Genomic DNA, 26,130 nt, shown 5'->3' with positions numbered 1-26,130 from the left:
TGCGAGCCCTACTCCCCACTTGATCATAAAAACATTCCCGAACCTTGCCCCAAAAAACTCGAGCTCTTTGAAAGTCGGCTACAAAATAAATAACAAAAAATGTAATAAGTACACACAAAACTTAAAAGATATATTAAACAATAAAATTCACGAAATAATTTACCCGCGAACTGATCTTGGGATATTTCAATCCAAGCTTTCGCCAACGCAAGTTTCTATTCTTTAGACCACGGAGTAGACTTCCGCTTCTCCGGTGCCGAAGGACCATCCGCTTCGCCGGTTTTCTTCCTCTTCTTATTATGGGATTGTTTTGTCGGCTTATTCGGTGCCGGCTCCGGTTGTGTTTCCGGGACCGAATAATTGGGTTGTGACATATCCATGAACTCTTGAACGATTCGTCGTCCATGTAGTTAATCCCTCGGGAAATTGAGTGTCGTTGATGTCGATATTACCGCAACCCGAGCCCGACATGGTTTGTAACTTGAGAGATTCTTAAATTATTAGAGAGAAATGTAGTGAGAATGGTGTGTTATTGTTATAAAATAGGTAGTTATTTATAATGGATTTACAAAAAACAAATTAAAATAGCCAACGGCTATTTTTTTTAAAACCAAAACCTCTAACGGCTATATAAGCCCCGCAGTCCTAGCCACGGCGCTCAACCGCGCCCCGGCTCACTTGAGGGGTGTAGCGGTGTTCGCGAGCCACATCAGCAGTCGCGCCCCCGTTCACCCCCCATTACCCTCGGCCTTATAATCAAATTCCAATATTTTATTAAAAAAATTAATTTCTCTCTTTCATTTACAAAACCAACCATACTTAAAATTTTCACTTCCACTAATACTAAGTATATATATAACAAAGAGGATAAAATGACTAGTTCAGAGTTAGAAACATATCAAGATCGTAGAATTGGTCGTATTACTATGAAGCATAGGAGGACGAGCACGTTTTAGTCGGATTGATCGAACGACGATTCAGATTGAAAATAGTTATGCTTTAGTATACTTTATTGTCTAATTCTAATCTTTAATTACGTTTAGCTACATTAGTGTATTTTTAATGAATTTATGTGTGTAAATTATATATAAATTTCAGTTTATGAATTTTGATTGGTAACTTTTATTTTATAAAATTTATATATGTACAGTGAACAAGTGCAAAAGAATCAAATATAAAATAAAAAAGGAAATTATGTTTTGCTTCATCCAAGGTTGGCCGAACATGTCACCAACCATAATCGGGTTTTCGATCACTTTTTTTAATTGCAAAAACCCTAATCAACCAGTCGGTTAGAGTCGGGTCAAAACAATAAAAAATGTTGGATTTGCCAACCAATATGGTCTCAGATTCTAGTTGGAGTCGGGTCAAACAAAAGATCTACATGTGCCACCTAGATAAAGGAACGCGCGGGACCACCGTCAGCACCATACTTTTACGGGGGAGAGAAAGCTCAACGGGGTAGCGCCACCTATACATGCGACGACTGTATAGGGAAGACAACACTACTGCACAGTATGTTATGCGCAAAACGGCCTCCACGATCTCCACCACGTAGGTCACAGAGGGGAGAAAGCGGATATCCCAATTGGCACTTAACCCAATAGCAATCCAGACCTTCGGCTATAAATAGAAGACCTCTCCAAGTTGTAAAAGGATTTTGCTCTCTCAAATCTCATTCGATATTACTCACTACTTACCATACTGGTATTTGTAACTAGGGATGGAAAGGGTACTCCTAATTTTTATATTAACAATCTAAAACATCAACCAATTAAGTAGTGTCTTGTCATTTTTATTCGTAAGTACCCAATACCACCCAAAGGGAGGGGGCATCATTTTTGTTACCCAAAACATCGGGTTCATGAACATGAATTACCACCCGATTTGCAAACCTAAATGGCTTGCGATGGTGTCCCCGAATGAAGTCGAGCCACTGCTTGAGGATGCCCCTTCCACCCTACAACGCGTTAATACCAAAAGGACAAAACTTACTCTGGATAGCGGTATTAAGGTGTGTATTGCATTTGTTCTTTTCAGGTGGATGAAAGTTCCATCCTCATAATGAACATTAGTGCACATTTGTAAGTAGGTTTCAAAGGTGCAAGTTAGTCATTCTAAAAATTATATACATACTATAAACTTATATGCATGGTGCATATTAAATATGCACAAGATACATGTAACTGAACCACTTTGATGTTTTGTGATGATATATCCAACAATAAAAAGAAGTTGATTGAGAACTCTAAAGTCAAGATTTTAGACAAAAATGAACATACAAGATAATCTAGCTAATCAACTAAGCATCAAAATTCTTCACTGCTTAGATAATGTTACAGTTAAAATTCATTCAACTTCCTTCTCTAATCACTTTCAATTTCATCAAATCTCACTCAAACTAGTCCAAGATTTTCTTCTCCTTCTGTTAGACGATTTCTCGACAACTGGAGTACTTTCGGGTACCACTTTTTTCTTAGCCCCCGACCGCTTCCTCTTCTTCATCAATGACTCCAGCAAAGTCATTGTCGGCTTGGTCAATGGAGTAGTTGGACCAGATGCACCAGTCCCGGTTCTATCAGGTGATTTTATCTCCACAATTCCCATTTTGTCCCTGTGAGGACCGTCTGTTGTGGGTCCCGGTGAAGCTGCTATAGTGTTTGCAATAGTGCTATTGGTTCTTTGATTGTTTGACTTTGGATGTGGTTTGACCTTTGGTTGACTTGTGTTTCTTGGAGTGCCTCTTTTTATATTTCTGTGTGAACAAAAATGACAAGTGTATACAATGTTGTTTTGAGGTTGATGTGTCGTTTTCTTGCCTATGTGTCGAGTACGTACATTGTTTTTCTCGATTCGGATGGTGCAGTTGGAGCCTGGATGAAGTATTGATTCACATCTGCACAAACAGCATGGTCATGAGTAGGCTTGCAAATGACTGAACATTCGTTCAGTGAACTGTTCGTGAACCATTCGGCGGTAAGTTCATTTATGTTTGTTTATTTAATAAATGTGCATGAACAAAAAGTTTGTGTACATTTAATTAAACGAACGAACACAAACACGTGTTCAATTATGTTCGCTTATTTATGCTCATTCTTGGATGAATCATCAAATTATTGTTTTTTATTTGTTAGTGTGTGTTCATATATGTTCGTTTATCTTTATTCAATCATGTTCTTAAACTATTCGTTTAGATTTTAAATAAATGAACATAAACGAACAAGAACATGGTCATTATTTAATCGAGCGAGCATGAACACAAATATTTGTCCGATTAAGTGTTCATGTTCGTTCGGTACGGTTACAGGCCTAGTCATGAGATAACTAACATAGTATTATAATATGAGAGAGTTTGTGTGAATGTATGCACCTTTGACAAGTAAATAAAGATGGGTCAACCGGGGCACCAATTGACTCGGAAGAAGTGGCTAAATGGTGACCGAAAAAGGCACCTAACGAAGGTATAACAGTATCCTGACTAGCCCACATTGCAAGGTTCTTGATATGCTGCAACTTTAAAGATGACTTAGTGTTGGTGTGTTTCTTCCCAGTTGAAGCTTCTCGTAATGTAACCGACATTTTCATTCAGCCCATACCCATTAGTAGTGTTAAGCTCGATGGTCGGGCCCTCTGGCCCATTTCATTTAACTATCTTATTAATTAATTATTTTTTTGGGAGCCGGGCCTTTTATCTTATCCTCATGGATAGAGAGAGATAAGCCAAGCCCCTACGGGCTGTTTATTAGCAGAGCCGAACAGTGCTCGTTTACAAGCCGAACTCATTGTTTGGCTCGTTACAAACCGAACTGAATAAATCCGCTCGGTTACAAACTACCCATTTAGCCCAATAACCGATTAGGGTACCAACCGGTTTTAAATGATTAAACCACTATCCAGTAAATAACTGGAAAAAAAAGGTTTGTTTAAAAACAAAAAACCCAATAACAAGTTTTGGAAATCAATGCTATAAACCGGTTTCTAACCGCCGGTTTAAACAGGGTACTAACTGTTTTTTTTTCTTAACCTGTTAGTGTTTAACCAGTTTGTTTATGCATCACTAATCGGTGAAGGTGGCCCACCAAGTCACCAACCATTGCCGTAAATATTGTTTTTTACTAAATAAATCCCTGAAGGCCCAAATGTTGCTTAAGCAGCAGCCCAAACAAAATACACAAATAAACCAACGTTGGCAATCGATTATTAATTAATTGAAAATTTGAGAGTATAAAATATCTTACAATTCATTTTCAAATGTATAGTTATTTTTTCTTTTTTAAATACTGTTATTTTATGTTATTTAACAGTGGTATCTTATAAGTTGATTTTGAACGGTAAAAAAGGCTTTGTGTTGTAAAAAGTAGATTTTGGATTAGAAGGAGCCCGACCAAATAAATCAGTATTATTCAAATATAGTGAGCTAATACTTACACATCTAAAATAAAAATAAAAAAGGCCCAAGGCTCTTCTATTCTATGGAAGCTTTACCCTTCCCACACCGAAAACAAAAAAAAGTTTTTGTAAAATCGTTATAATTATATAATTTTCAAATGATTAAAGATTAAATAACAAAAAAATAAACACACTTAATATGTGTGTGTGAGATTCGGTATTAACTAAATTAATCTACTAAACATATAAATAACTAAAATAATTATGATTACTCTAGTTTAGAAATTGCAGAGTAATAATAATTGTAGCTATTTTTATGTTTTCTCACGTTAGTATTTGATCTTATCATATATATATAAACCGAACCACCTAACCCGCTAATCTTAAAAACAAAATTTCAAAACATCATCATCCAAACATCCATGAATATGTTCCAATCACGTTTAAATAAAAGGCTACGCTACACACGTTAATGTAATAACGAGTTTGGTGATATTTAATTTTTTATTATTATTTAGTAACTGTTTTGGAAGTTTTGGTGTTCGAATTGACAACACTAACCTTTGACATACGATGTATGATCTAAATCTGAAAGAGCAATGTTGTCTTTTCATATGGTTTTTAGCCTCATTGAAGAGAGCAAAAAAGCAAACTTGAAATTGATAGTTCAAAAACTTGGCTCCATTGCTTTTATAAAATTTCAAATTTCACCCTTAAGTTGAGAAAGTTGTCATTTTAGTTCCTGAAGTTTTAGTACATGTTATCACATACATAAATTGAACTTATTTAATCTTAGTTATATTTTCTTTAGAATAAAGCTAACATAATCAATTATTATTTTCTTTATTGTGTTCGACTGATTAACTGTATATGAAAAAAATGGTATACAGTATTAAGTATGTGAGAGTTAACCTATATGTATTAAAAGAGCTAGTTTTTAATTCAATGAAGGCATTAATTTTTTTATAAACCTTGTATCTTTTTGTTAAGAAAAATATGAATACATGATTTGTATTATACACAAGACAAAATAAAAATCATAATCCACTATAGTATAATCCTATATGATGGAGAAGGGGCACACATGTTACAAATCACTATCTTGTTGTGTGTTGATTGAAGACGGTAGTTAAAATTTAAAACTACATGTCCCATCTTGAATATAATTAAGTTTAGAATATATGGTGGTTGCATATTCAAATCCAATGAATGCTAAGACTTTTTGATGTTTAGTAATTCTCTTTAATTGAACTAATAGTTACAATTATTCTTAACATAGAGTAAAATAAATAGTTTAGAAAAAAAAGTTAATATGAAACTCGCAATCTAAAAAAACTTGTTAGCAAGAGATTTGTTTTCAAAAAGAGTTAATGTATTGAAGATGGTGTATATTTCTACTTGATACGACACATTCAAATATTTTCATGATTGCTCATACGCTAGGTAACCTCCACTGAAATTTTAAAAAATGTTGTGTTTATTCTCTAGATTAATGGTTAGATAATTTATTTTCATTACCTTAAATTGAACAAATACTCTTAGCATAAGACTTTTAACTTTTATTTTATTAAAGCCGAATCAAGTGATTGAATACAAATAACATATTACCTGCGTTTTAAACAACTAACATTCTCAACTTGAAAAAATATAATAAAGCTTTACATACTTACCTTTTTTCTAATTTACAAGTAATGTATCATCATAAGATTTCTAAAACCACTAGGGACTCATTTGCATATTTTTCAATCTATAAGGGTCAAATTTAAGCATGAACTCAAACTTATAAAGTTGCAAAATGATTTAAGTTTCAGTCAAAGGAAGCAAGATGCTTTTGGTGGACAAAACCACAAAGCACTCTCACTCTTATTATTTCATTTGACAAAAATATGAAAAACTGTGATACACACACACATGTGTGCATATATTATACACACACACACATAGAGAGAAGCAACAGTAGCAAATAGCCACTTCTCTCTCTCTCTACAATTATCTTTTTGTTCTTTCTTTCATCAAGACACTTGCTTTTTTCAGTTTTGGGGATCTTGTTTGAGTTTGTGATGATGGGTATACTTCATAATTGGAAGAATCATCAAAATATTGCATTTTTGTCAGGAGATAGAAATCAAGATTTTGAAAAGACATGATTTTTAGTTTCTTTGAGGGGTTTTTGTGTCATTGAGATCTGATCACTGGTGGGACACTACAGTTTCTGTTAAAGATTTGTGCTTTGTTTGGCTCAAAATGCAAGAGTAAGTTTAAAGATTTATACTTTTTCAGAAATTATGTTTCTTTATTATGGTTATTATTATTTTGCACACCACATGTTTGATACTTAGTCACAAAGAGAGTCCTGTTCTTGAGGTTTTTTTTAATAACTTTTTTGATGTGGGATTATGTGTGTTGGAAACTTGAATGGTGATTATTAATTGGGATTCTTAATCTTGTTTATTCCTTGTTGATTATCACTTTCCAGCTACTAATGTCACATGCATTAGCATAACTTAAAGTATGTTTATGTGCTAAGTATATATTCTCTATGCTTTTGCTTTGAGTGTAGATGGATCAAAGATTAATTTGTGTTTTTGAGATTTAACTGTTTAAGAAAGTACCAATTTATTCTTAAAATTATGGAAAATGTTTGTTATTGAACCAATATTTTTTTGTGTGTTTTGTAGATTGTGAATTTATAAATGGGTCAAGATTTAGAGCTGGAATTTGAGAAGTATTGTGTGGTAGATGGAAGTCCAAACACGGTTCTTTTATCGCCTCGCGATTCAAGAATTAAAAAGAAAACGGTTAGAAAAGAACCGAGGTGTGGAAATGAATTATTGTTGCATCAAAGCAAGGAAATTAGCTTACGTCGGTACCGAAGTGCATCATGTCGAAACGCTCGGTCAAGTTCAAGTTCGAGAGTTAAAGAAACATTTAAAAGGGGCTCTGTGCATCAAAGTTCAAATGAAGTGTTTAAAATGAATAAGATTGATGGTAAAGGAAATGAAGAAAGAAAAAAGATTGAATTTTCAAGAAGTGATCATCTCTTGCCCTTTGAAATATTTGATTCGTTGTGTGGTTTAGAAGAAGATAAAGGCTCGTTAGGCTCGATTTCAACTTCTTTTTTAGAAATGTCTATGGATTCGATCAACAAACAAGAAGATAATAAAATTCAGTCTACTCCTTTACATAAATCTTTATCTTCTAGATTGGAACAGCCTCATTCTCCTACCAAATTAGAAACCGAAATCCCAAAAACTACCCGTTTTACCCCTTTCAAAACCATGTTTGACCGGAAGTCAAAGTCTCAGAAAAGGCAGAACCTTCCTTTAAAGAAATCACTGGTACATGATTTCCCAGATTCCGGATATAATTTGAATCTTTTCAAGAAAGATTCTTGTAGCTCGGTTGTGTCATCGTCATCTTTTTCATGTTCTTCACCAGCTCACTCGAATGGTGTTTTGAAGCTCGAGAACAAGAACCAGACGCCTTATTTTGAGTTTTTAGTGAAGAATCCCCCTAATGATGTTTTAGTTGCAAAAACGTCAAAAGTGGAAAATGGTAACAATTGGGTCTATACGTTTCACAATGGTCAACATAAACGAAAAGTCAACAGTAAAGATCACAAAAGTAAAGATCTTAGTATAGTGGGCCAGATGCGAGTTTCCTGTTATTTATGTACAGAATTAGTTAATGCAGATAACTCAATGGTCACCGAGTTTGTACTATATGATCTTGCACAACCAGAAAAGGCTGTTTTCCACGAGTCAAAGGAGTCAACGGATGAGTCAAAGGTCAATGCTGACCTTGAAAGTGCAGCAATTGTTGTACAGTTTCCATCTGAGAAAAGAGAGAGCTTCAAATGCAACCGAGGGGATGCAGAAAAGATTGAACCGGCAAGAGTGAGTGTGGTGATCCCTTCAACGAACCATGGTTTGCCATCTGGCGAATGTCGTGGGCCCTCACCGTTACTTGACCGATGGAGATTAGGTGGCGGTTGTGATTGTGGAGGGTGGGATACAGGGTGCCCCCTTATTGTTCTTGGTAATCATAATATCCAGAAAGAGGAAACGTTTAAGCAGCCAGTCAAACTTTTTATAAAGGTAAAAACTTTATATTTTATACTATTGACAATCATTGACCAGCAATATGGAGAAGAATATTTTGACTGATTGAACTTTTTTGTATGTTATTATCAATTTTATACTATTGACAATCATTGACCAATAATAGGATAAATCATTTTGTGTAAACTTTGTAAGGAGTAAGTTTGACTTGAAAAGTCAATCGGTAGACAATATGTCGATTCATACCTGAAATGAGGGCGTTAGGTAGCACCCTAAACTTTCAATGTGTAATTTTGTTGGATATGCTGAACAAATTGAAGTTCATAAACGATACAAGAAGATGAAAAAGATAATTTTGGATCTTGAAAAGAATAAGTTTGACATCAAAAGTCAACGTGTAGACCATTATACTTGCTTAAAATATTGCGTTTTAAACTGTGTATAGTTATTAATGCTGTTATTATAATGTGATACAGGGAAATAAAGAGAATACACCTGCATTGATCATGAAAATGACCGAAGAGGGTCAATATGCAGTTGACTTTCACAACCAGTTGACTTCACTGCAGGCGTTTTCTGTTTGTGTTGCTATCTTGCACAGTACCGAAACATCGATTAATGTGGCTCATGATAGCCGTAGAGAAATGTTGCAGTGTGATTCATTGAGAGTCTTTGTTGAGGATGAAGTCAAACATTTGATTGACGTGTTGGTTGATGAAGACAAAAGAAAACCAGACAAAAATGAAAACCCGCCTTCATTTTTGGTCAATCCACCATTTTCTCCAATGTCACGTGCGTGATTTCGAAAGGGTATCTTTGATTCTCCAAAAGAATCAAACTTTACGCGGTTTTGACCATGATGGTCAAGCACAGAGAAGTTGCATGAAGAGGTCAAAGTTTGGGTTTAGGTTTGGTTTTATAGAAAAGTGAAGTATGCAGATGTTAATGTTACTCTAAAATAGTGGATTCTTTTAGAAACCGGAATTTATGATTATTTTCCAGAAAAAATAGGCTCTTAAATCATCTAGGATTTCAGTAGTTTCAGTAGAAATTTTTGTGTGTAGGATAATAATGTTCATCCATTAGCTTTTAGATTAATCCAAATGTTTGAACTTTGTAATGTCCAGTAGAATTAGCTTACTTTCAATGTTAGATACAATTTGTTTATTTGTTAATCAATTTTCATGTATTGATAATTTCTATCCATCAATCTCATAATGGCAAATAAGTGTCTTAATTTGGTCCTAAAGTTTCAAGTTCAAGGTTTTACAAGTCAGGCTGCACTAGAGAACTTTTATGTCAGTCACATTGCCAAGTTCAAGCTTTGTATAGCAGTGTTATGTTCAACTTTTATAAATGGACAACTGAGATTAATCAAAACAAAATTTTAGACTTTTACCAATTATAGTTATTTAATCATATAATGATTTATAGTTACATGTTTGTACTTTCATAGTGTTACATATTAAAAGTATTAAAAGGCCTAAATATGAAATCATGTAAAACAACAACATATTTTAGACAGTTTAGACTTTTATTAATCCTAGCAATCTGTTTATTATATATTTTTTTTTCAATGATAGCATCATACTTTAATTAGTAAGTTATGAAATTACTTTGTGATCATGGGTAACAAACCTATAAGTAAACACTAACTAATAGTTTTTATCTGTTAAGTGAGTTTTTTTTTCCATACCATATATATAAGGTTCACAAATAGTTGTATCTTGCATGGTAAGCTAAGTATAACACGCGCATTAAAAACACAAGATTAATAAATAAATGCCATACGAAACTTGAAATATCGTATTTTTAACACGATTAAGCGTTTCGAATCAAAACTTTCGAAAAATAATAAGATCACCGTATCAATTTAAAAGAAGAACATATAATCAATCAATGATTCTTCTTAGTTGTACCGAAACAAAATAGGAAATAATATAACCGTATCACGATGGTTATTTTTAAAAGGAAAAAAAACACTAAAAAATTATACTAAAAATTGGCATTCCTATCCTAAAAAAAAAAAAAAAAAAACCTCTTTATTTCATAATATCTCTTAAACCCAATTTTATTAATCTTATAACCATGTTACTGAAATATTATTTACAGCATTAAATCAATACTCATTATAATAATCTAAATTCACAAAACATTAAAACATATAGTGATGAGAGTATCAAATTACAGAAATATTGTAATTATAATCAAGAAAGTATTTAATAACATTTAATGGGCTCTTGAAAAATATTCACTCACACCTTTGTGCTTGCTGTCTGCACTCTTTCTACAATTTCATATAAAGATTAGCAGAACCCATATTACAAAAACCCTAAAGGTTCAATCTTTTAAAAAAATTGAAGCAGAAAAATGGATTCTTGAATTGAATGAAAGATGATCAAATTTATGTGTTCTTGTTCTGAAGGTTAGTTCATATCTTGCATGGTTAAACATTTTTTATTTGCAATTTTGTTATGATAATGTGGAATTTTGTAGGTTTTACTGCAATATGGGGTTCTATTTTTTTTTTTTGTTTGTTATTATTTTTGCCAAATTTTGGTTAATTATTCATAGGGTTTTTAAAAATTCTGTTCACCAATAGGATTTTGCTTCTTTTTAGCATGTTTTGACTTGAATTTGGTCAACTGTGTGGTGTTCTACTTCACAACATTGAAAATATTCAATTAGGTGTCTTTTTTTTAGCATGTTTTGACTTGAATTTGGTCAACTGTGTGGTGTTCTACTTCACAACATTGAAGATATTCAATTAGGTGTCTTTTTTTTTCTTTAATTCCATAAAAAATATCCATATTTGACTTTTAAATGATGTGAAAGTTAAAAAGAAAAATGTTGATAATTAGGTATATAATCAAACTACAAACTTGCAGATGTGGTGTTACAAAACATTATTGTATCTGTCAGTTGTCACAGTTTGATTTGCATATAAATATGCTCGAATTTTCGAATTTGAAAGCGGTTTCTTTTGGGCGATGGAGATGTCGAATGGAGATGTTGATGAACTTATTATTACTTTTTTTTTTTAATTATTTGTTAGAAATTTATCTATTTGATTGAAGGCTGGTTCAAACTCTAATGGAAAGTTATGTAATGCTGCAGGATTTGGTCTGTTACAAGAATTTTTTTTATAGAAAGTTGAATATTCGCACGATCAAGAATCGCATTAAAATATTTGATTTTGAAGTACCCGGATCAAGAAAATGAATGCAAATCAGAATTTCGATCAAATTTGGGGATTTAGAAGGAATGGTGATTCCTCGAGTGACGAGTCAAAGTCAAAGTCAAATTCTGATGTAGGAAATGGTCAAGAAAAGGTTAACTTGGTTCCTAATTTAGTTTCTCCTGAACACGACCATGTAAGCGAAACCCAAAATCAACAAGCTCAAGTTGAGAAAAAGCCGAAAAGAGCCCGGAACACACCTAAAAAGGAGAAGAAAACCAAGAAAGAAGTGAAGACCAAAGTCACCAAACCAAAGAAAGATTCTTGTGCTTCTACTAACATAAAGAAGAAAGGAAATAATAATACTAGAAAGAAAAAGAGCAAAGTTATCAGCCAAATGGCGGGCTTCGATGACTTTAGGATATTTACCAAATCAATTGTGGATGATCTTCGGGATGCAAGAGAAACCATGTTTGCAAAAATGAGAACAGAAATGGATCAACTGGTGAACTCAAAACCGCGTTCCAGATCAAAGAAGCAAAAGGTAAGTGGAACTAATGCCACCAAAAAACCGACCCAAAAGCCCCGTGCAAGAAAACCGCCAAAAACAAAGCAAAAACCCGAGCCACCAGCCTCAAAAGGTCTAGACCGTCCTCAAGAACACGTTGAGAACGACAACCTGAAAGACCCATCTTCGAAAAATCCAATCTTGACTGATTCTTGTCCTAAAAAACCAATCTTGACTGACTCTTGTCCTAAAAAACCAATCTTTACAAATGCTCCAAGTCAGATTATTACTTCTTCATATCTGACTTTACCATTGGTTTCACCAAATGACAGAAAGAATCCAGTTTTGATTGACCCATGTGCTAAAAAACCGATCTTTACAAACGCCCCGGATCAGATTGTTACGTCTTCATATTTGACTTTACCGTTAGTGTTACCAAATGACACAAGTTTGAAACAAAGGTGTAACTTTTCTGCGCTTCAAGCCGAAGAAAGACTTAGAAGCTATGTGCATAACATGGCTGAACCTGCATGTGTTGGAAACGGGTACCCAATGGGATTAAACCATCATCAACGGTTCGATAATTCCAACAGTTTTGGGATCCCGAATGGAAGAGTTCAAGATTTTCAACATGATGCTAGTCTTTTAGGTGCACGGATGATCAATGGAGGGTTAAGATACAGTTCGGGGTTATCGGGCCATACTATACCAAGTCATCTTGCTTCAAGTGGTTTCCGCAATCTTTACCCGAATTAACCGATAAAATGTTGTTAAGGTGGTTCTTGAAGTTGAGTTTTTATGGGGTTTTGCTTGTTTTTATGTTGAATAGAGAAAACATTTTTAGATTTGATAATGTTTATGTTATCTTCAAAAGGTGGTTTGAAGAAGGTGGTGCTGCAGCCTGCAGGCATTGAACTGGTATTAGATGGTTTTTTTTTTGTTTTTTTTAAATTTGTTTCTGTCACATTCTCATTCTATTGACCTTTGTTTATTTGATTTTTGAAAGTCAAGTTATTTCATTAGTTGGGATTATTTCAAATGGTTTGAAGGTAAATAAAGACGAGTCTTGTAAAATATAAAACATGTGACCCGAAAATAATATTGTCAACATATCGAAAATATGCGTGAAAGCATGCCTCATTTTGCACCATGTGTTAGTGTTACTTAGGAAGAAAACTCTCAATTAGGCCTCGGCGAAGATGGACGAGAGCTTCTTCGTGTTTTGTTTGTTTAACATTAACCGAATGAGCATGGATACCTAAACAAACGGAATTTTGTTTGTGTATATTAGTTAAGAAAATGAACATGTTTTTGTAGTCAGATTATTAATTCATTGACATCTTGGATTCGTTTTATTTATTTCATTATTGTCTAGTAGTATAAAGTTACCCTAGGTTATTTTGGGCTTGCTCATTTTGTTTTGGGCCTAAGGCCACAAAGGCTTATGCTGATTTGGTTTGGTTTGGTTTGGTTTGGTTTGGTTTGGTTCGGTTTGTGTGATTGTGTCTATGTGATAAGAAAGAAGGCCATGTCTAGGGCACCTGTGACGCTCACCGAAGGAACCCGCTGGAGATCCAACTGGATAACTCATAGCAAATCGTCGTTAACGGCCCAACCGCCATTCATCGTTTATCGCAGGAACCCGTCCAACTCAAATCTCTCTCTCCTTTGCACACACAAACACATCTCTCTCTCTCACTTTCTAATTTTCTCACCTTCCTCGGCAACAAGTAACCGAAATCCACTTTCTGGATGTGTAACCGAAAGATCGGTGATGCTTTTACCGCTCCCCCCCTAATATGCGTGGTAGTTAGGATAAAAAAAAATAACTAAGTGCTTGTGGTCTAGTAGAGCATTACATTACATTGTATAATCCGGGTCTAATGATGGATTTGATGAAAAACCCATATTGTTTACAACAAGAAGTCCATCATTGAACTTTATTATTTAATATAATCTTCAAATTAAAAAAAAACTAAAAGTTAATAGTTTACATTATCATAGAATTAAATCATTAATTGATTATTGAGCCATCAAGTCTGTTAACAGCACTAAAACAATCAACCATAATGTATGTTTCTTTAATATGCATATTCGATTGGATGGAAATGGTATGAATGAGTTTGTAAATTATAACAACCGGATATATTTGTTTAAGAATTATTCAAATATGTTGTGATCTAAAATAAGCATTATCAACTTTTTATCTAGTGGTAGAAATAAAAATGTAGTTTTAGTTTAAATCATTTTAAACTAGTACTTTATATTTTATGGCATATTTTGAAACTTTATCACAACCTAAAGTGGTTTAACCTTTGAGGAATTATTAGTTTCAGATAATGAAAGTTCTTAAAAAGCGTCTTTAAGACGACATACGTGTCACTTAAATATGTTCTCTTTATTTTTCACATAATCCGTTTTTGAATATTTTTACTCAAAAACATTCATCCTATCACTCACATGCCACATCATCCGTGTCTCATTCCTCTCTTTCCATGTGAGTTTAAAAACGATCAAAGATCAAGCATCATAGATGTTATAAGTTTTGCAACAATTGTTTTACTTGTGTACTATTTCAGCCTTAGGCTTGTTGGTTTAAGAATCATGTTTAGCCTTCCTTCACTAAAGAAGATTGGTTTAATAATATTATTGCTGTTTAATTGTTTATAATGTGGGAAAAAAGAGAAAAAAAGATATAAAAAATTAAAGAAAACCAATAAGTTAACTCTAACTAACTGAGTGCCCGCGCAATGCAGCGGGATGTGCACGCAACTCGACATTGAACGTATAGTACGTGTCAGTACATACGTGTAACATCCCGTTTTTCGGGTTTCGGTTAATAAATGAATGTATGAGTTATTATGAGTCGGGCTAGTGTTGGGCTAAATGGAATTGGGTTATGGACTTGGGTTATGAAGGAAGGAGGAAAAGACCATGGGCTTAAGCCCATGATCCATAATTATATAAATCATTAATCACCCATTTAATTCATTTTACACACATTCCATACACCTCCCAAAACACACACTTAAGCTCTCTCTCTCTCTCTCTCTCTAGCCGAAAGATAGAAGAAGAACCGATTCCGACCTAAGGTAATGATAGTATGATATTATATGAGCTTAAAACGTTAGATATAGTCACGAAACGACGAGCCGACACCGTTAAACCGTTTAAGTCACGAGATCTAGGTGGATTCGGGTATAAACCGAACCTAAGATGAGCTTAGGAATCACCCTAGCTCAGATCTGGATCGAACGGGGCGAAAAACGAGTCAAAACTCGTTTTTCCGGTGAAACCACGTTTTTCCGGCGACGGCGCCGGAAAAGGTGTACGAGGTAAGGATGTCAGGGAATGTTTCCTGACATTCTGACCTAACCCTAGTTCGTTAGCGGGCGTAACGAATTAGCAGGTAATTCGTGTGTTGATTCGTTAAGGGAGGAATAACGAACTAAGTCCCATTCGCTAAGCGGTTCGTTATAATGCCAGTTCGTTATAAAGAGTCCAATTCGTTATGATGACCAGTTCGTTAAAAAGTCTAATTTGTTATGAGGACTGGTTCGTTATAAGAGTTCAATTCGTCATAAGGTTCAATTCGTTAACCAGACCAAACGAATGAGGTCTGATTCGTTATAAAGTAACGAATGGGTTCATTCGTTATGAACCACATTCGTTAAAGGACTGGGACGAACTAGAAGTTTAATAAAATGGTAGAATGGTCCATGGACTTATAAAGGAATGGATTAATTACAAAAAAGTCCTCGAACTTTTAAGTAGCAAATTAATTAACGATTCAAAATGCTAATGGAAAATGTGATAAGACAGTTAATAGAAATAAAATTTTTCCAAGCTGACCTGGAAGCTCGACCCCAGCCAGGGGCTCTGCCCCTTGAACCCTGCTAGGGTGTAACATCCCCAAAATTTTGGTCCAAATTTGACAACTAAGTAAAGTTGAAGGATCAAAATTATTCCCTAAAATAAGTATTAGGGAAAATTTAAAGAAAACAAGATCATTCCATTTGGAAATAAAATATCCCATAAATAAAGTTATCTTATGTTAGTAATATGAAATAAGGAAATTTCATCTCACATGGAAAGATGTAAGAAAATGGAAGCCTTCCATCTAGATATAAATAAGGAATATAATCCCATCCCACGTGAAAAGTGGTAAATAAATGAAAGCTCTTTATAAGTAAGAGAGTTTCCATTATAATATTCTTATATGCCTAGCATGCACCCAGTGGTCCTAGCGGAGGGTGCGAAGCACCCGACGCGCACGGGCTCGGGCTCGGGCACGGGCTCGGGTGACGGGCGTTGGGCGCTTTGATGGCGCACTTCACACGCTCGCATCGCCGCGAGCCGCTTGAGAGTCGCCTTAGTATTTTTGGACAATGGGAGTTAAATCTAGAAGTAACAAGCTACCAAAAAGAAAAATGACTAAAAGTGAAAATTTAAGTTCAGGGACCCATCGCGCTACGCGATGAGCCCAGAACACAGGTCATCGCGTATCGCGATGGACCTTGATGAGTCAGCAGGACACGTGGCAACTTCTAGTATGGGGGCGTATATTTTGCGGCGCCGCGATACGCGACGGGGTTATCAAGACCCATCGCGTATCGCGATGGGTTGCAAGTTCAGCCTATAAAAGGGGGGCTTACGACTCATTCTTTCTCACACTAAAATTCTTTCTCTCTCTAGATTTACTCTCTCCCTACCTTGGTTTCCGTGCCGACCCGACAATCGTCACCTCGTAATCCGTGCCATATACCGACGATACCTCGAAGTACGTGCCACACGAGAATAACCCAACAACCTATCTCGAAGTATGTGCACAACACGACGAACACCATATGTCGCCTCGTTTTACGTGCCAACCTTGAAGTTCGTGCCAAGCTCTAAGGTTTCGACAGGTTAAGCTCTAGCATGCATTAGAAGTAGAAGTGCTGCTTAATCAATTTTGGTAATCAAACTCCGAATACCCGTGTAAGGTAGGGGTTCTGCCCAAGACATTATTTTATTATTATATTATATGGCTTAGACCATAGTCATGGGTATAGCCCAAACCTTAATCATAATATTAAGCTTTAAATATACAAAAGATTATAGTAATGTTTCTTTACAATTAAGAAACACATAATTTTTTATTCATAAAGATATAGTCAGAATATAGTTTCTTCACAATTAAGAAACGTAGCATTTTATATTCATGGAATATAATTAAAATATTGTTTCTTTATGCTTAAGAAACATTAGATTTTACATTTAATACTAGCAGTCAATGAATGTTTCTTCTTGAAGAAGAAACAGATTATAGATGTTTCTTCATGAAGAAGAAACTCAGCATATGATTTAGTAAATAAATAAAAAGACTATATGTCTCGATATTTTATTCAAACAAATGATCAATCAAGGTTTAAAGCTATAAAAACCAGACTACGGGTCTGTAGCCGGATCAAGTAACGATCTGGATATTTATATAAACCTATTTATAATAGGTCAATCAATCAATCATTCACAGTCAAGGTTTCAAACGAGATCACCGATCATTCAGAACAGACAATCACAGGTGAATACGTTCAAACCTTTTATAACGTGAATACGTTAACCTTTTTAATCAATCAAAACATATTTATACTCGATAAGATGAACGGGGTGTTTGTCTTAACAAGTCAGTCAATATTTACATGAGATTATGTGATCTCTAAAACGTTATAATACAAGATAGAAAATAAAATCAACTCAGACCGAATACACATGTGTCTGGATCCAAACATAACTGTTCAGCCTATCAGTAAATGGCCAGGTGGCCGCGGGCTAACGGTCATAACTAGTTCTCCTTGTAGGGGCTATACGCATATAGCTCGGGGGAACAACTGTGTGTGTGTAGGGGATTGGTACAAATCCCAGATGTGGCCGTGCATCTGCTGAGTGTAAAAGAAAACTATCATTGTATTGTAATTGTCATTCAAATATTTTAAAGAGTCATACGTGTTCACCAGCATATAGCTGATGTATTTTTCCCACATTTCAAGGAAACATATTAGTATAGATAGCAAGGAACATAATCATTCATGATGATAGACGCTCGCAAGGTATAGATGGCTCAATTTTAAATCATTAAAATATTATAAACAAGATTTAAAAATACGATTTATAAATCAAACACTCGGGTATTTATTATTCGAGAAGTTTTCAAATAAATTAATATTATATTCAAACCAAAGTCTTCCGCTAAAATAAACCGCAACTCTGATGTATTTATAAAACAGGTACCAACTATTTGTCATATGCCTAGGCCCTAAGCGGGGTGTGACATAGAGGATGCCGCCCCTAGACCCCGTTGCCAGGGGCGCTGCCCCCGGACCCCCGCTCGTTGAGGGTTATAATTGGACTAGAAATACGATATGGATAGTGATAGTAATTAATATTCGTAATTGTTATACAGTTAGTCGTGTCCAGCTAAAGAGGGGAATAACCGTAAACGGTGAACGCAACCGCATTGAGGTGAGTTTCTAGCTCCACTTCCTTATTATGTTTTCGGGGCTGTGTGCATACTCGATGTGATAGTTAATACACTTACCTTAAATGGTAAGCGTATGCCTTGTATGATTTATGTATGATGATTGCTTGATGGTGTGTGAACGATCTTCGGATATTGCAAGTACTGTCAGGCGGTAGTTAAGGATATGATTGGTATGTATGATGTATGAATGATGTATGTATGGATATATATGATATTATGATGTATGAATAATGTATGTATGATATGTTGATGGTACGTGAACGCTCTTCGGAGATTGCACGCATTGTCAAGGAAAGTATGTAAAGGGCAGGTATATTATGGTAGTACGAATGTAGGGAACCGACCTTGATAGTATCAGCGAACGTAGGGAACCGACCCTAATAGTACCGGCGAACGTAGGGAACCGACCCTAATAGTAACGGCGAATGAAGGGAACCGACCCTAATAGTATCGGCGAATGTAGGGAACTGACCCTAATAATATTGGCGAAGTTAATAGAGCGAAATGCTCTTAAAACATATATGTACGAATGGAAGTATTATGTAAGTATGAAATAAAGGACGAAAGTACGAATGTATGTACGCATGTGAATAAATATGAAGGTGTGTACCTTCGGAGCTGACTTTTAGTATGCACGCATGTGAGTAGAATGAGGCAACTTGCTTGAGGGGAAGCACATGGCATGGATTTGAAGACACTGACATCTCAATGAAGTGTTATGTTATATTATTTTAAAAGACAATGTTTTAAGTTTAAATGATTTGAATGTTTGTTAACAAGAATGTAAGGCCCCGAACCCGGTAGCCCTACTTTAGCGTCGGATTTACTCATAAACACAGTCCTTCAAATCAGAGTTTATTAAAACTTTTCGCGGAATATAAAACATCAATCATTTGTTACAAAACATTAAATCTTTTCTTTGATACCATAACATAAAACTTTATATTCAAAACATCTTTACTTCTTTCTTCAGATGACAGCCGTTCAATCCATGCCATGCGTCATCCTCTTGCTAGCTCTGTAATCGGCTCACCTGCGTGCATACTAAAAGTCAGCTACGCTGAGTGAGTTCTAGTTAATCAGGTATCATACAATTTATTCCCATATATTACTTCCCGTATCCGAAGACACATATTACTACCTTAACCTTGTATAAATATCCATAGGGGGATCGTCACGTAATATTTATTAAAAGAACCATTACCATTACCCTACCATATATAATTTCCATAGGAGGAACACTATACTATCCATAGAAGGAACACTTTACTATCCATAAAAGGAACACTATACCTTCCATAAAAGGAACACTATACTTTATTATTTAATATCCATGTAAGGAGCTAGTCACTTCCCTTGACGATACGTGCAATATCCGAAGATCGTTCACGTACCGTCAAGCAATCATTCATATATTTCACATTATCCATATAAGGCATACACTTATCTCTTAGGATAAGTGTATTAACAAACATATTGAGTATGCACACAGCCCCGAAAACGTAACACATAAATGGGGCTAGAAACTCACCTGAATTCTGCTTCTTTTTCTGATAGCTGTAAATCCCTTCTCTAACTGAGCTCGGCTGACTGTACAAGTTACACGTATCAATACTCGTCTGATCTAATCTGGTGGCCTAGTATTAGCTTACTTTAACTTATCGCTTTATAATTTATTTTCTAATCAAACTTAGCTCTAGGCGAAGTTAACCTTAGGCGAACTTAGCTGTAGGCGAAGTTACCAGCTAGGCGAACTTAGCTTTACAGCGAAGTTGCCATCAGGCGAACTTGGCTTCAGGTGAAGTTGTCGTCAGGCGAACTTGGCCTCAGGCGAAGTTACCAGTTAGGCGAACTTAACTTTACAGCGAAGTTGCCATTAGGCGAACTTAGCTTGCAGGCGAAGTTCATCAGGCGAACTTAGCTTGCAGGCGAAGTTCATCGCGTTGAAGGCGAAGTTGCCCAGATGCAGGCGAAGTTACCCAGACAGCCGTTGTTCGGTTTCTTTCCAGCATTTTGAGCGTTTTTAACACCCTTGCTATGGTTCAATATCACCCACTACGCTTCCCGACCATCTTCGGTCGCTTATACACTAAAAAACTTGGATCTTTAAACCTTAAAGGTCAAGAATCATACCTTTTTGAGCTTGTTTGGATCTTGTTTAACTTGTTAACACAACTAATCGCTCTCTCTCGGACCTGCCCGATTCTTCCCTTGGCTCAGCCGGTTCCGGCGAAGTTAGTGGGTATGTGTGTGTTAGGGAGTTTGGTGAAATATGAAAGATATTTTGGGGTTTATGGGATATTTATATCCCTGAAATCCCATGGACCTAAGGCCCATTCTTATTTAACCCATCTCTATTAATCCAAATCCATAACCAACGTCCATTACCCGACACTAGCCCGACCCATACCAACTCCTATTCTTTTATTTATTTCCTGATAACCCGAGTAAACTTTCCCTCTATTATTAAGTAATATAATTAATATTATCTTGAAATTTCGGGATGTTACAAGTCTTCCCTCCTTAAAGAGGTTTCGTCCCCGAAACCTAACTTATCCCTTATAAAAGGAAAACTTCTTATATTTACACGCTTTATTGAATCGCCTTCGTTTTCTGAGTTACCCTTCTTACTTCCGACTTTGCAGTTATCGAATGGTGGTCACGTGTATTAGCTATTTAAGGTAGCTTGTCCATGAGGCCCTCAATGTACCAAGTCTCGTTTCGATCTTTAAGAGGCTTTGTCTTATATCATATTAATGCTAAAGCCTAAGTCGACACTCTATCACAACACGTCAATTTATCATGACTAACATGCATTCAGACAATTCGTACCATAATTAATAAACACCAGTCTAAATTTCAACATAAATCAACACGCATCGAGTCATCAATAAGTTACACATAGATTTAATACTTATGGCTAGCATCTAGCCTTCTTGAATGGCTTCTCTAAGCATACGGAGGAATCTGTTAAACCTCAAGCACTCTTCTCTCCTTCATGTCCTCCCTTTGGCTTCTTGCAATCCCTTGCTAGGTGCCCGCGTCCTCCACAGTTGTGACACCTATGGTAATCATTACATTCCCAAGAGGAATGTCCTGCTCTTCCACACCTGTAGCAAACACCTAATCCCTTTCTGCACTCTCCGGGGTGTCTCTTCCCACATTTTTCACAAGCAGTGAACCCCTCTTGCCTTGCCTTCTTTTTGCGTGGATCCACCTCATTGGCTTCCTCTGGTTCTGGGGTTGGGTTCTTTTTCTTCGGTTCCATCTTCTCCCCTTCACAGTTGGCAAGGTCCTCATAAATCATCTCGGCCAATTCCACGGCCGAGTCAAATGTTGCGGGCTTACTAGACTTAACCAAAGTGCGAACATTCCGTGGAAGTCCCCTTACGTAACACTTGATCCTTTTAGCTTCGGTGTTCACCATGTCAGGTACCAACCTAGACATGCGGTTGAATTCAGTAGTATACTCCCGTTGTGTCATCTCTCCCGCTTTCAAATTCAGAAACTTCATCTCCACTCTTTCAACTTCTGTATCAGCGCAGAACCTCTTCATCACCATGTCCTTTAGGTCATTCCAACTCATCGCCTTGATCTCTTCACGGGTCTTCCTCTGCTCCACACTCTCCCACCAATACATAGCCTCATCTTCAAAAGATTAAGTGGCATAACCGACAGCTTGGTCAGGACGGCACTCGCTAATGCGGATAACCTTATCCATGGCGGTTATCCACTGAAGAGTAGCGATTGCGTCTCTTAAACCAGTCAGCTTAGGCGGGTCACAACCTTTGAAGGACTTATAGTTGCAACTGCCTCGGCCCCTCTTCCTATCATCATCTTTCACAGACTTTACCTCACTCGAGTCACCCCTTTCCCTCTCGTCATCCTTTCTATTGTTACCACCTGCCCCTTCAACGGTTCGTTCACGGCTTCCAGCAGATCCTTCGGGATTCAGGTTCTTCACAGCAGCAACTACAACTTGAACAATGGCTGCTTGAACCGCAGGGCTAAGTTGAACTTCTTCGTTGTTGTTCTGGTTTCCTCCAGCGGCGCTCCCTTCATCTTCGGTGTGGGAAACTTCTTCTACCGAGGGTTGCCGGACAAGACGAGGCCTGCCACGACGTCCAGTGCGACCCCCAGTTCCCACAACTTCTCCAGCTCCAGCCATCAGTATTCTTAAAGGGACAACACAAATATCATCACTCAAGGAACTATTTAGTACAAGGATAGCAAGGCTAACAGGTAATAACAGTGGCCAGCTGTGACTAGCTGATCACGTTGCTTTCCGTGTCCTATTCGCTTCCCTTTATGAGTCTATTTGTGCTGGTTCTACTTAAGCAGTTAGTCAAATCAAACAATCAATTACTTCTATCCTTATCGTTCACGTATCTTTTCTTTCTCATTAACATATATCATTTAATCATACACCTTACCTTTACTGATTTTTGCTTGAGCGACACATGGCATTCTTGAACTGGCATCTTCTTTCTTTTCTTACTTAAATCCCATTCTCTGTTCGAGTCTAAGCATGTAGGATGCTTAAATCTCTCGAACATATGCTCTGATACCAACTTGTAAGGCCCCGAACCCGGTAGCCCTACTTTAGCGTCGGATTTACTCATAAACACAGTCCTTCAAATCAGAGTTTATTAAAACTTTTCGCGGAATATAAAACATCAATCATTTGTTACAAAACATTAAATCTTTTCTTTGATACCATAACATAAAACTTTATATTCAAAACATCTTTACTTCTTTCTTCAGATGCCAGCCGTTCAATCCATGCCATGCGTCATCCTCTTGCTAGCTCTGTAATCGGCTCACCTGCGTGCATACTAAAAGTCAGCTACGCTGAGTGAGTTCTAGTTAATCAGGTATCATACAATTTATTCCCATATATTACTTCCCGTATCCGAAGACACATATTACTACCTTAACCTTGTATAAATATCCATAGGGGGATCGTCACGTAATATTTATTAAAAGAACCATTACCATTACCCTACCATATATAATTTCCATAGAAGGAACACTTTACTATCCATAAAAGGAACACTATACCTTCCATAAAAGGAACACTATACCTTCCATAAAAGGAACACTATACTTTATTATTTAATATCCATGTAAGGAGCTAGTCACTTCCCTTGACGATACGTGCAATATCCGAAGATCGTTCACGTACCGTCAAGCAATCATTCATATATTTCACATTTTCCATATAAGGCATACACTTATCTCTTAGGATAAGTGTATTAACAAACATATTGAGTATGCACACAGCCCCGAAAACGTAACACATAAATGGGGCTAGAAACTCACCTGAATTCTGCTTCTTTTTCTGATAGCTGTAAATCCCTTCTCTAACTGAGCTCGGCTGACTGTACAAGTTACACGTATCAATACTCGTCTGATCTAATCTGGTGGCCTAGTATTAGCTTACTTTAACTTATCGCTTTATAATTTATTTTCTAATCAAACTTAGCTCTAGGCGAAGTTAACCTTAGGCGAACTTAGCTGTAAGCGAAGTTACCAGCTAGGCGAACTTAGCTTTACAGCGAAGTTGCCATCAGGCGAACTTGGCTTCAGGCGAAGTTGTCGTCAGGCGAACTTGGCCTCAGGCGAAGTTACCAGTTAGGCGAACTTAACTTTACAGTGAAGTTGCCATTAGGCGAACTTAGCTTGCAGGCGAAGTTCATCAGGCGAACTTAGCTTGCAGGCGAAGTTCATCGCGTTGAAGGCGAAGTTGCCCAGATGCAGGCGAAGTTACCCAGACAGCCGCTGTTTGGTTTCTTTCCAGCATTTTGAGCGTTTTTAACACCCTTGCTATGGTTCAATATCACCCACTACGCTTCCCGACCATCTTCGGTCGCTTATACACTAAAAAACTTGGATCTTTAAACCTTAAAGGTCAAGAATCATACCTTTTTGAGCTTGTTTGGATCTTGTTTAACTTGTTAACACAACTAATCGCTCTCTCTCGGACCTGCCCGATTCTTCCCTTGGCTCAGCCGGTTCTGGCGAAGTTAGTGGGTATGTGTGTGTTAGGGAGTTTGGTGAAATATGAAAGATATTTTGGGGTTTATAGGATATTTATATCCCTGAAATCCCATGGACCTAAGGCCCATTCTTATTTAACCCATCTCTATTAATCCAAATCCATAACCAACGTCCATTACCCGACACTAGCCCGACCCATACCAACTCCTATTCTTTTATTTATTTCCTGATAACCCGAGTAAACTTTCCCTCTATTATTAAGTAATATAATTAATATTATCTTGAAATGTCGGGATGTTATAAAGAAATGGTGGATATGTAACATATTGGTTTGAAGTTTAATATTCCGCGAATGTTTTAATTAACTCTGATATTTAGAACTGTGTTTATGAGTAAATCCAACGTCCAAATGTGAGGCACCGGTAATGGGGCCTTACAATACGCCATCTGATGACAATGTGCACGTAGCCCGAAATTTGACACGTCACTCGTGCAAAACTAGTTGCGTGTAATCGAAGATTGAACACGCGTAACCTGCCCGGAATGCACGTTACTGACATTAAAACATGCTTAACCAACACCACGCGTGTAATTCATAACGATTACCGGTGCAGGGCGCTATGTTGAGCGCTTACCAAGATTTGGTTATGTGCGTTATGTGGTGCTGAACACGCGTTTATCGGCCCCGGTACATGTAAACAACGATATTTGTGTAACTGGTGACGAAAATCAAGAAGCAAACCTGAAATATACAGTAATTTCAAATAAATCACTTTTGTAAACCAACCCGATTTGGCCCTAAACCTGTTCCGACTCGACATCGGTCTGACCTGACCCTATCTACTCGAACCCGAACCAAATTAACCATTTTTCTTGTATCGACTTGTTCTAACCCTAATCCACTTTTACAAATGACCCAAGCTCACCTGACTCGACCTGTTACCAGTTCTACACGGTGATCGTGTAACATGCTAACTTTTTAAAACAAAAAAATATAGCAATATCATACTCAAATTAAATAGAATAAAATACTCATTTTTATGATGTAGTTATTTTTAAAAAATTATTAAGATGTGAAAAGATATGGCTGTTAAAAAGTCGAGGGGTAGTTGGTTTTGAATTAGGGGGCATATGTGTAACTATTATATAAATTTACAAAAAATGTAGTGAAGTTGAGGGACCAAAGTTATAAATATATTTTAAAGGAATGAAAAGACTTAATTACCCTTAATTTTTATATTTTTGATGCATTGTGTGTTGTACATAAAGTATTGAGTTTGGTACCTCTTATATATAGATATAGATATAGATATACATATAGATATAGATTTGTTGATTAGAACCTAACAAATGAAACTAGCTCACGTCGAAACAATCAAACTAACTGAAATTTCTTAACACCAATTGAACTTATTTGATTATCCATACATGGGCTGATCAAGTATACCTGGGCACAAATGAATGCTTGTTAGTT

General features: G+C 36.3%; 2 protein-coding genes across 2 annotated transcripts; one reads left to right on the top strand and one right to left on the bottom strand.

The window, feature by feature from the left end:
* Positions 1 to 2,250: 2,250 nt before the first annotated feature.
* Positions 2,251 to 3,579, bottom strand: LOC143627257 (uncharacterized). The gene is made up of 2 exons (XM_077097123.1): positions 3,371 to 3,579; positions 2,251 to 2,896 (listed from the first exon to the last, which is right to left on the bottom strand). Exons 1-2 carry the CDS (start codon positions 3,577 to 3,579, stop codon positions 2,386 to 2,388), a joined length of 720 nt encoding a protein of 239 aa, XP_076953238.1. The 3' UTR covers positions 2,251 to 2,385.
* Positions 3,580 to 6,225: 2,646 nt separating this feature from the next.
* Positions 6,226 to 9,750, top strand: LOC143627315 (uncharacterized). Its single transcript, XM_077097162.1, has 3 exons — positions 6,226 to 6,641; positions 7,068 to 8,486; positions 8,927 to 9,750. The coding sequence occupies exons 2-3, from the start codon at positions 7,083 to 7,085 to the stop codon at positions 9,248 to 9,250; spliced, it is 1,728 nt and encodes a 575-aa protein (XP_076953277.1). The 5' UTR covers positions 6,226 to 6,641; positions 7,068 to 7,082; the 3' UTR covers positions 9,251 to 9,750.
* Positions 9,751 to 26,130: the final 16,380 nt, after the last annotated feature.

This window comes from Bidens hawaiensis, unplaced genomic scaffold (assembly GCF_021521415.1).
Source record: "Bidens hawaiensis isolate Kalapana, Puna unplaced genomic scaffold, B.hawaiensis_p1.1 tig00004618_1, whole genome shotgun sequence".
NCBI lineage: Eukaryota > Viridiplantae > Streptophyta > Magnoliopsida > Asterales > Asteraceae > Bidens > Bidens hawaiensis.
This window is presented reverse-complemented; position numbering and strand designations above follow the sequence as displayed.